General features: G+C 38.5%; 1 protein-coding gene across 2 annotated transcripts in view; it reads left to right on the forward strand.

Moving 5' to 3' along the window:
• LOC143341983 (uncharacterized) overlaps positions 1-12,221 on the forward strand; it is a 174,801-nt gene that overhangs the window by 45,073 nt on the left and 117,507 nt on the right. For both annotated transcript variants that reach the window (XM_076765445.1, XM_076765444.1), the window contains exons 3-4: positions 673-820; positions 9,207-9,314. In XM_076765445.1, coding sequence (XP_076621560.1) covers positions 673-820; positions 9,207-9,314 — 256 coding nt within the window. The remainder of the gene's footprint in view (positions 1-672; positions 821-9,206; positions 9,315-12,221) is intronic.

Raw genomic sequence — 12,221 nt, forward strand, 5'->3', positions numbered from 1 at the left:
TCGATATAATATAAATTATAAGATTTTAATGCAGTGAACACGCGCTATGCTGATCGGATATTTAGGTCGTACGACTGTTTTGTTCGAATCCAGCATTGTTTTTGTCATTCTTGAGTGAAACCTGGACGCCGGAAAATTGAACGACACAATTAAAACTCGCTCTCCGATGAAAGGAACGGTAATTGCGCGCACAGTAAACGAATTTAGAAGTGTCGTTACTCGTTACGTGGCTGTGAAAACTAATTAAAGCGTTCGGGATTCCTTTGTGCCTTTGAAAATCTTTAAATATTTATATGTTCCATATTTCCTCCCGCGAAAGCAAAGTATCAATTTCTTCGTACGTGTGTCGCGGTTCTCTGTTTTTAGCAAAAGTGTCGCTGTCGATTTATTCTTAAATCGCCGTGGATTTATGCCGATTTACGCACCGATACGTCTGTCATCGCGTATAAAATCGCGGGGATTAAACCGTGATGGCGTCGATAAAACTGCCGTGAGGCTGGTCTGAATCCGAAAATGAGAGTCGTAAAATTCTCTGTACTTCGGTAACATTGTGCCATCGTCGAAAGGTTCCATTAAAGGGGAACCGATAAAATGACTGTATCACTTTTCATTGCATCATCACTCAAATCACGTCCGGCGATAAACCGTATCCGTTACATTCCTCTGTTCCAGGCGATGAAGATGAGCAAAGTGGGCAACCAGACCAATTCACAGGACCCACAGGCGGTGAATTCCCGGGTGTTCGTCGGGAATCTAAACACGTTTCAGTGCAGCAAGACCGATGTGGAGCGAATGTTTCAGCGCTACGGCCGTCTGGCAGGTAGGTTTCTCACGGCGAAATCACATAAACGAAAGCCCGGATCAGCTTTCCTACGTTTTAGAGATTCCTTCGCGTCAGATGTCAGATTTTTTAACGACTGAGACCGATTGAAGCTCCAACAACGTCATCAAACAATAACGAAGGGCAAGAAATTAACCACATTTTAAAACCAAACCTTCTATCTAATTCTTTTCACATACTGTCACAGTTATTTCCATCCTCTGTTGAAGTCATTATTTTCGTAATCATTCATTTCATTTATTAAACGAGTGTATACAATTTTAATATATTCTTTGGAATTACGTAATATTTTTATATCAGGGAACATTGTACTTCTATCTAATTCTTTTCACGTATTGTCACAGTTATTTCCATCCTCTGTTAAAGTCATTATTTTCGTAATCATTCATTTCATTTATTAAACGAGTGTATACAATTTTAATATATTCTTTGGAATTACATAATATTTTTATACCAGGGAAAATTGTGGAAATGACTGGTGATATGATTAATTGTTTTCAATAATTTTTACAATAGATGTGTTGTAAGTTTCTAAGAAATACATTCTATTTTTAATTTATATAAATATTTGAATACAAGCAATAGCTTCTCGTAAAAATATTTCACATTTATCAGGAAATTTACGATAATTGTTAGTTTGTTTGTGACGGATTTAATAAATTGCTGTACGTTTCAGCCACTTCATTGCCCCTCGGGATATTTAATTTAATATTACGTAGTTCTGCGATGGACTTTCGAATTGATAAACTAACACGAAAATCGGGGTTTATGATTATCTACTTGCTTCGACGATATAGCAAATACATTGATCAGCATTTTTGATTCGAGAGGTAGTCGAAAAGCAGTAATTTGTAATATTAAATTATGGTGGTCGAGTCTTAATATATGTCAAGTGTATTTTATTTTCGAAAGGTAGTTTCAAAATGGAGTTTATTTTAATATATGTTTATGTGTAGCAGTTACACGTTTAATGATAATTTCCAGTTTAGTTAGGAAACAGATTAAATTAATTATTGCGTTCTGAGCTACTTGAGCGAGGTACCTAATAGGATGATTTCATAATATTCTCATTGAGAGTATAGTAAATAATAAAATAGTGATGAAATTTACAAAATCAACTTAATATTACAATGTTGATAATTGTCAGTTGTCAATTATCCAGTGAAGACACACATTGCCCAACTTTACGTTTAAATTAATACTTAAAGAATACTTATTTTTCAATTTTTCAGTCTTCGTCGATTTTAATAATTTTTCGTCACAGATAGTTTTCTTCGAATAAAAAAATGATACTTCCGTCTCGTTTGATAGGCAAAATCAGTTGAAAAATTGATTAGTTGACACGGTAAACATTTTGAATTGTTCTGAAGAGTAATTTCTCGCTGGATGTACCGTCCAGCGAATTTTTCCCTGTGAAAATCTAATTTGACTTCGCCGCATCGACTTCAAAGGGCCTGTAAAACTGGATAGTTACAAATTGGACAAAGTTAAGACGATTCAAAGATCGGGTCGGATAATAGGAAAAACTCGCGCTGTTATCCGGTATAAAAACGTGGAGCCACGATTCGGATCGAGAAAAATAGCAAGTTGGAAACAGGATTTTCCCGATACGCTCCGTCCTCGGTAACCCAATTTGTGCCGTGATAGCTCCTTGACCTTCGATATCCCGATTGGATATCCGTCTCTAGTTTCACGAACCCCGATGACTCCATTGCTTTCATTGTAGCACTAACTTCGTTTGAGAAACGTACTTTATTGCTACGAACTAAACCCGCTATGGGGAACGATAATAAATTGGAACTACGAAGATTGCGTTTGCTACGAAATTCAGTTTAGATAAATAGTTTTTAGTTAGGGGAACAATTTCTGCAGAAATATCGTCGTCGAGAAGTAGATTTGTTGTCTTCCTAGTTGCCAATCTCGGACAGTAGTCCGTTGTAAATCACCTTACTGCCTTATCACTATAATTATTAATATCTACAATTTTAATTTTGAAGTAAATTATTTTCTTCGATAGTCAACATTGTGATTAAGTTTCACAAGGATCAGAATAATAATGAAAATTCTATTTACGTTTGCAATTGATACACAAATGGAATAATAATAAAAATTTGTACCGCGTTAAACTGGCTCGAGAAAAGGTGTTAGGGCTTTCGTTTCGAGTTATTTAATAAACGGTTGCAATTATAATGATCTCGTAAGATCGTAAGATCGTTAGATTTAAGGAGCAGTAAGATACGTCGCGGACGAAAGTGTGACACTTTTACTGGAGCAAGTTTCGCGAAACTCGATCCTACTTATACGAATTTCGAGTTTCTTGGAGTCTGCTGCGTACAGCTGTCACTGCTACGCTATGCGATCCCTGTTTGGTGTTTCCGGAGCAAGTAAAATTAAAGCACAGTCTATGACAAAGTTTCCTTCCAAGTTGCGTAATGCATCTCGCATTACGCCTGTAATGAAAACTTTCTACATTACATTTAAATACTTCGATTAGTTCGGAGTTCCGCGACATACGCGCGGGGAACAAGTACGCGTTTAGAATAAGATTTGACAGAGTTATTCAAGGATTCTTAGAATTACATCGTAAAAGAATTTCCGTTCAAATGCCAGACACACAAATTGTTTAAACCTTGCACGAAATAGCTTGTAGCATCAACGTTTATAATTTCCGCCGCCAAATTCGTTGTTAGATAATTGCAATTAAGGGGATTAGAAGGAGGATTGACAATTTTAATTGAGAAAACTTTTCTCATATTCAATATTTACTGTTTGCATTAGATTTCTAAAAATTTAACTAATAGGTATTTTATCCAAGCGTTATCGAGATCAGAAAATGCGAATAAGTTGATGTTTGTTATTAGAAGTGTCTCATGTCTGACTATATACCGACCTCTTCTACTTAACTCCAACAGTCGACCTTTACTACTTGATGCAATCAACTCTCCCTTTCTAAACTGTAAATATCTATCTTCCTTGTATAATTTCAGATAGTTCTATCATTATTAATTAATCGGTAAACAATAACAAATATATTCCAGGATATTTTCTCTATTTTTCTGAAATTGCATAGAATTAATAAATATGTTCAGTAACGAGAATAACTAGAACAAATTTTAAGTTGCATAGTTTACGATAGTCCAAAGTCAAGTATCGACCTCGTGAAAAATAAAAACAGGAAAAAGATTCATACGAAATCCTTCGTCGACAATTACATTTTCGATTTTAATTACGACTCGCAATATCTGCTTCCATCTCGTCGAATAAATCATTCGGACGGAAATGGACGATCAGTTTTGACTGAATTACAACAGGGGGTATCCGGTAAGATCCAGTTTAATTAACGAGAAGTTTCTCGCGAGACGCAGCCAAACATTTTCGCAGCGTCTTTCACGGTTCCCCTGCAATCTTCTCGGCTCGAGATCAGGATCCAACGGGAGTTCGAGTCGCTCTTTATCGAGCCAGCTCCGAAAATAAAATTAAACGGTAGTTCCAGCGCGGTAGAGACAACGCTCAATATAATTCTGAACGTCCACTTGACCCGCGCAATCTGCGCCGTACAGCTGTCACCGTTGCCGGAATGAATGGGGCCCTGTGTTTGGCTGTGGTAGCCGTCTTATCTGGCGAATCGAAACCCCTTTTAATTCCTCCAGTGGCGCTCAAGTTCAGGACAAAGTTCCGCGTAGCGGCATTGTACAGAGGCGCGTTTATTGTCTTCGCGCTTTATCGTGGAAGCACCTGAAAGTAAGCTGTTTATCGGCAGCTCCCAGACGCCGTTGTCCTCCCCAGCGATAGTTTTCGCGAGGTTTCGAGCTTCCTGGCCAGAATTCAAAGAGAGTCCGGTGTCTTGGCCTCTCGATTGGACGCCTCTACGGTCCGAGAGCGCGTCTCCGCCTCCTGATAATGCCACGACGAAGCGTCGCGTTAAATTGTTTCGAATTAGTACCTTGTTGCTTGTTTCGCGACAGCAAGTTCGCGAACTCAGAAATTCAACAAAATCCTGAAACATCACTTGCAGGGAGAACGGTTCATCCGCGATACTATTTTTAGTTGGCCTGTAGGGGTGAAACTAACCCCTCGGAAAAAATGTAGATTCTTCTCTCGCGTGGAACATCTCTAAAGCGGTGAGACATTTCTCAGAAATATTTTTTGTGATTATAAAATCGTATATAAATAATTATTGATATTTTATCAGAATTAATTTTTTATTCAATATTTGCACGTAGAATACAAAAGAGATACTTAGTATTTAAATTAAATTAAATTTCTTTTGAAAAGCCAGAAGATTGTAGATAATACCAAATATTTCGTTTCTTTTGTATTCTACGTGCAAATAGTAAATAAAAAAATTATTTAAAATATCGTATACACATACTGTGTATTATATAGGCACTGCAAAATATTTGGCTGATAAATTTACCTTTATAATACATGCATTGTTTTTAACGTAATGAAATGCAAAAGTGTTCGAATGTGTTCGTGTTTTCGGGAGGTATTTTTAACATGTTAATTTGCACATAAATAATGCGCCCGTGCGGCGATTTCTCCGTCAATTTGGAGGCAGCTTTTACTATTCAGACGCGGTAAATTCAATCGCGCGACGTTCGTCGTTCATCGGATCGCGCGTTCCCTTGTTTTTCCCCCGCCGCGTCTGTATTTTTCCTTTTAATTCGATTTCGAGTCCTCCTCGTTAGTCGGGTCGAGTAAAAACGCAGGATATGCAGATGCACGTGGGAAAAATAACGCAAACGGCCGCGACAAGAAATATCAAGTTACTCGGGCCACGGGTTTTTTCCTTGTCCCGCGAAAATCGTACAAACAGTATCGCGTCAAACGTTACGAATTATCGCGTTTTACAATTCCGTAAGCGAAATGCATGCCTTGTCGCGTCGATCACCTTCCCGAGGGTCAGGACTTTCAATAAAATTGCATCGAATTCGTAGCATTAAACTAAAAATCGAGGAAACAAAAACTTAGAATAATAATCGTACTTGACATTTCGAGATTTGCAATCGAAATTTGTTTATAATCTTCACGAGTCGAGTGAAAATTTATTCCGAAAGTTCTCGATAGAAACAAAAAAACAGCTCGACGGGATTTGTAGCTTCGACGTTGGAAATTCATTTATGCGGCCTGTTTTCGCAACAAAAATAGACGAAAGTCAGAAATTTCGAAATTCTGTATTTTTTTCCAAGAAATTCCGAGGGGAATACAATATATTTGAATTTTATCAAAATCTCTGACCCCGAGTACAGAAAGTGATCGATTTAGGGTGGAATAAACCCGACCGACCTCAATACGCGTGTGCACGGTTTAATACGATTTTCGAGTCCTCGTTCTTGGCCCACTCGATTCGTGCAATCTGCTTCGCGCAGCTGTCACCGTGGTCCGGCATTCCGCAATGGAGACCCGCTCTGTCTGACAAGTCAGACCTTCTCCAATTTCACGTTTCCGTTGACTCGAACCATTCGCAATAAGGACACGAGGCCTTTCTTCTCGTTCTCTTTCCCCGTGCTGCACAAAACAGTCGTCGGAGAGATTGCGAATTGTCGTTGCGGTAAAGGAAGCTCGAAAGTTTTCCAGAAGTTGTCGATGCCCGAGAAAGTGAGGCAGACTCGGATACAGTCTGCTTGTATCCTCGTTGGCTCGTTGGTGTAAAGAAGATATAATTTATACCTTTGTGTAGGGGCCATGGAATATCTTCCCTTTTTCTTTCTTTTCGTTTTCGCAGAAAGGACGATCTGCTCGACTTTTCTATTGTTCTAAGATTCCTCCGATCCACGCTCACAGGAAAATTGTTTCCTCTTACAAATGTCACACGATTGACCATAGTTTTAAACGCTAACGTAGGAAACTTTAAAAATCGTTCAAATCAGTTTCTATAACATTCTGAATTGTCTCGAGTTTCGTTAGTTCTTTGCTCTTCTGAAAACCAGTGAATTCTTTATTTCGTTAGCAATAGATAGTAGAAAATGAAGTTATTACAAGATGCATGGTAAATGAATTTACAATTCAAAGGGTTAATCGCGAGAGATCAATTGTCAATTCCAAACAATCCATAGTCACGAATCAATCTCCGTGAAGAGAACCTCTTTTCCGCTTATAAATATCGCGACGATGTCCAATTCACGAGTTACAGTGACGATCGAATTAGAAACTCAGCGGTACAAATTTCGAGTAGCCAAAAAATTTGAAAGGCCGTGTCGTAATATTTCGAGTCCCCCTCCCTCCTAGCCGTGGCTCGTTTTTCGTCTGAAATTTCTGCCGATATTTTCCGGTATTTTTTACTCTTTTTTTTTTTTTATTTTACATCGGCTACCACATGGCACCCCCGGGTCATCGATTCCGTGGGCAGTCTGCGTAGCAAGTCGGCAGATACGTTCATTTTAACGCAGGAGCCACCTGTAATCTGTGTAGCCGTAATAACTTTTGCGTGGTTAGCAGCTGACCATGCATGGAATTCATTATGCTGAAACAAATATGTAAATCTCCATATATTCCTGCCACGGTTATACATATATGGCCGCGAGTATACGCCGCCTGGATGCAGATATATTTCGTACGAAACGTGTCCACCCCCGAAACGGACAGTGACGGTTAAAAAAAACTTATCTAGCCACGCCAGTTGCGTCGGACATGTTAATAATGTTGGGGGGGGGGGGGTTGAAAATGTCGAGCACTTTATGCTACTACTTGCCCCTCCCCCTCTGGACGAGGTATTATTTTACAGAAATTTTACGCGAATCGTGGCAATAGTTTTCGGTGAACTGCGCTACCTTCATTAACAAAGCGAATTTTAAAGTGCAATTTCGGTGCACTGGACGTCTTCTTGGAAGTTGAAACGGACGAACGTCGCGAGCCTGGCGATTAGATGTTCAGCCAACAACGTAGAAGCAGTAAATAAATTTTTTATTTGGGCTTCTATGAGAAAAGTAAATTCCTAGACAGTGATACAAAGTAGTGAAATATGGACGCACGTCAGGAAATAATCATGAATTTTTTTTTATCGTTGACGTTTACCTAAAAGCTCTCCAATTTTGTATAAAAGGTACCTCACAGCTTGTCGTTCATTTCGCACATTCGTTCGAAATGGAATTTTAAACCTTTCCACGTTTTTACACACACGTGCTTTAGTAATTTCGGTAAAAACGTTCGGTGAAATATGTATTGGAATGGCATATTTAAAACGGGAATGAGAACTAAACGCCCGACGATGTATTTATAAAATCTCCCGACAAGCGTTTCACAGAGGGGAACGTTCTGCGCGGATATAAATGTATATTTAAAAGTGAACGTAATAACTGAACATTTCGCGAACTTTCAGCGAAGACACCAATTTATTCAAAGGAACCACAACCGATTCCTAAATGTGATCTGAAGATGATTCTGAATTCGGTTTCCAGAAAGTTTTGGAAACTTGTATACATCGTAATTTGGAAGTTACAATAAAAGTTATATTAAATAAAATTCGTGATTCTTCGTGGTTCAGAAAGATAATAATTATTCTGTCGACTCAAATACGAATTGTACTTTGAAAAACTAGAAAGTCAATATGTCTAAAAATTTTTAATTCCTGCAAAATCCAAGCCTCCGAATTTAAATTTATATCACGACACGAATAATTTATTTCTCACTTGCACAATCTTATTCAAATAGCAGTCTGTATGCTATAATTTCGTGATGAGATTAAGAAATATGCAAATATACAGGGTGTTCGACCACCCTTGGCCTTTCCATACCGAAAATTCCTTACAGAAAATGTAATGTCTGACCATCGTTGATATGTTTCACTGAAATTTTTCGGCGAAGAAAAAATTATTCAAATCGTTCTAAAAAAATTATTTTCGATTGCGGGGGTCAATTGCAATCATTTTTGGTCATTACACATACCCCCGAAATTTTAGCCACTTTCTAGAAAAAAATTCGAGAAGGTATGAAATTTTAGGATGAAAAAAAAAAAATTTCAAATCGTTCTAAAAAAATTATTTTCGATTGCGAGGGTCAATTACAATTATTTTTGGTCATTACACATACCCCCGAAATCCTAGCCACTTTCGAGAAAAAAATTCGAGGTGTAAAATTTTTCATTGAAAAAAAAATATTTGTTTTGGGTAATTTTTTCTTCCGTGTGACATGTTTTAGAAACTACCGTGTTGTACGATGGTTGAGAATCGCGATTCCGCTTTGTTGGGCGTCCAAGACGAATGCCACCCCTGCGAGACTTCTCTCCCTCATCAAAATTCATGGAAACAATTTTAATTAATGTTTTCGTCTATTATCTTTCACGGTATTTCCGTTCCGCCCCATTCGCGTCGCTCGAAGAAAGAATTGAACTGTTTTTGACCGTCACGATCGTTTGTTGTTTCAGGAATATCCATGCACAAAGGCTATGCATTCGTACAATTCACAAATCCCTTTGATGCTCGCAGCGCCTGCCTCGGCGAAGACGGCCGCACCGTTCTTAGCCAGATACTCGGTAAGTAATTTCACTTCACGAAATATTAATAACTCGCCGAGCTCCTCGGCACGTACCCGATTTAAACATTAATTGTCCTCTTTTTGGGGGCTGGCCTCTTTCATACGGCACGCTAATTAATTATTGGCGGGAACGACGTTTATTTAAGCGACAACATTTAATCCGTCCGCCTCCAAGAACGAGTTTCACTCGCGACCCTATGACGCGGACTGCTATTTCTAATACCTCAATTTTAATCCTTGCTTCTGCTCCTCGCGAAACGCGATCTTATTCCAGTCATAATTAAACAACGATTATTCCTACGGTGTTCACTACTCAAAAACGCATGATCGTTGCATTTCTTTTGCTAGAATTTCTATGGACATAGAAGTCCAGTTGTTGCAATACTTTTTGTATTTTTCAAAAGTCTCTGATTCATTATTAATTCTTTTCTGTATTAATACAGTTTTATAGTGTGAAAATAATACTAAAGTTTTCAACGATCATAGTAGTGTATAGGTGCCTGGCGATGAAAATAGATAAACTGATTAAATTTTACTTGTAATTTAATTCTGACTGGGAATTCACACCATTAATTTGTCAAATGTTTCTTGCATTCGTTAGTCTATGTATTCGTTATGAATTTCCGTTGTTAATATTTTAAAATCCAACTAAATCAATGACATTCGAACGGGTAAAGACATCTTAATGAAACTGACATCAGAAAAAGTAAAAATTGCTTATGTAAGACCGACCGTACAATAGTAACTCTTTGTAATATATCTTGGGTGACGCTAATGCCGACGGCATAAATCAGATTTCCTACTAAACAGCGGAAATTCATTGCTCGCTTTAAATCGTCATAACTTTGCCAGACAAAATAGAACGAAACTGCATACTCTAATGTTTAATATCATAAACGGTCTAGTTACTGCTTGGAAAGTCACCGAAACATCAAAATCCTTTTCTTTCTTTTCCTGTCGACGAACTGTGATTCATCAAAAAATCGCAAAACTTAGAAATTTGTTGTTTTCCAGGTTTAAACGAGTTTAGATAAGTTGACAGATAGCTACACACGTATATAAACTAGTATACGTAGCGGTGTAAATGAATAATAATTGCAAAGTGTATTTCACATTGTTTTTAGCAAAGTACAATTTCACACGAGTACTTTCACATGCTCCTATATTTCTTCTCGCTGCAGCTGTCAGTGTGAATAAAATTGCACGGAAATATACACAACGCTTCAACGAATGAGGCTCCTCTGTAATATGTAAATATTATTACTCCATATATTTTTTTTATCAGATAAACTACACAACTTCGGTCCATTCGTAAAAATATTTCACGACTAAATTTAGCTAAAATATCTGAAAAACTTACTATGTTAACTGTATATATTTTCAAGAGTAACTTTCGATGCTCCGTAATAAAACTAATTTCCAATATGAAAGGTACACTTACAATTTAACCCCTCAACGTTCATGCCCGAGTCTGTCTGCTTTGAAAAGCGATATTTGTTTAATCTAACAGTTCAAGGGATGTCAATGTTTGTTCTCTTTCAAATTACACGTCAGATACAACATTGTAATTAGAAACAAATCCAATAAAGAAATCGTTAATTCGAAAACTATGAGCGTTAAGGGGTTAAGTTAGTAAACTTTCGAGATCGATCGCGCACGTGAACGCGTCGTATGCTCGCCCTAATCGTTACGTGGCGTTCGATGAATAATTATTTATAATTGGTCCGTCGGGGCAGGCTAATCTACTAGCTATACTTCGTGTCAGTGGAACGCAAAAACGGATTAACCAGAACTAGTTCGGTGTCCGACGCACGGGGCACTCGACGGGAACAACTACTTCCAGTTCGCGAATCGATTAAGAACCCCGGAATTCTGAACTCGAGGGTTCCGATCGAACGTTTACGAAACGGTCCTTGTCTCGCGAAGTTAACCCGACGCTGGAAGGTTCTCCGCAACCGGTGAAGATCGGCGAACGAGTCGAGGCGGATCCTTAAAAGCGAAGCATCATCGACACCATCCGGTCATTAGTTTCAAACTTCCCCGGTGAATCTGACTCGAGACTGGGGCGCATCCGTTCGAGAGCATTTAGCAAACTAGCGAACTACGCGTAGAATCGGCCGTTTTTCCGTCTTCGTTACCGAGTTCCGAGACTTCCGGAGTTCAGGGACCGTATTCTTTCGCGCGCGTTCGAGTTTCCGATTCCATGGTCCCCGGAACGGATGTTTGTTTAACCCGCGAACGTGGAATACGGTCCACGCTAGTTCAACTCGAACTACCACGAGTGCTGCGGTCAATAAGACAAATATACAAGGAGGGAGAAATAAGGATCCGGCGTTGTTGACTCGAGCAGAAGGATTGTACGGCGTTGGGAGATTTTCCTCGTACGTACAATGGTCGGAAAGAGAGCAACCGAGTTCGCCTTCTCTGGTCAATAAGTGTCTTTGTGTTTGCCGATTTATGTGCTCGAAGAGTTTGTGTTAGCTCTGTATACTATTTATCGTGTCAAATCTCTGTAAGGATGCCTCTCACCGATCAAAAATTGTTTAATGTAACGATAGAGTCAAATTTTATTCTGTTCAGAAAATTTGGAGTATTTATTTTTAATGGGGGGTGAAATTGTTGCGTGTTCATTAGGCATTTGACTCGTCTATATAATTTTTTCGTCTAACTCAGAAATTATATACATAAAAAATTGTATACAGCGTGGAAAGCCTGTTGACTTTTCGTATACTTTAGTGATGTCCGAAAACGGTATGTTTACACTAAGTGCCCTGTAAATTCTGCATGCCAGATGTGTTTTGTAATTTTACGTATGCATTCTCGAGTCTCCCACTTCACTTACAATCTTATTTCGAGAACTTGAACCGTGTGTATTTTATGTGTTGTGTATCTGTTCGACAGCAAT

Source organism: Colletes latitarsis, chromosome 5 (assembly GCF_051014445.1).
Source record: "Colletes latitarsis isolate SP2378_abdomen chromosome 5, iyColLati1, whole genome shotgun sequence".
NCBI classification, from domain to species: domain Eukaryota; kingdom Metazoa; phylum Arthropoda; class Insecta; order Hymenoptera; family Colletidae; genus Colletes; species Colletes latitarsis.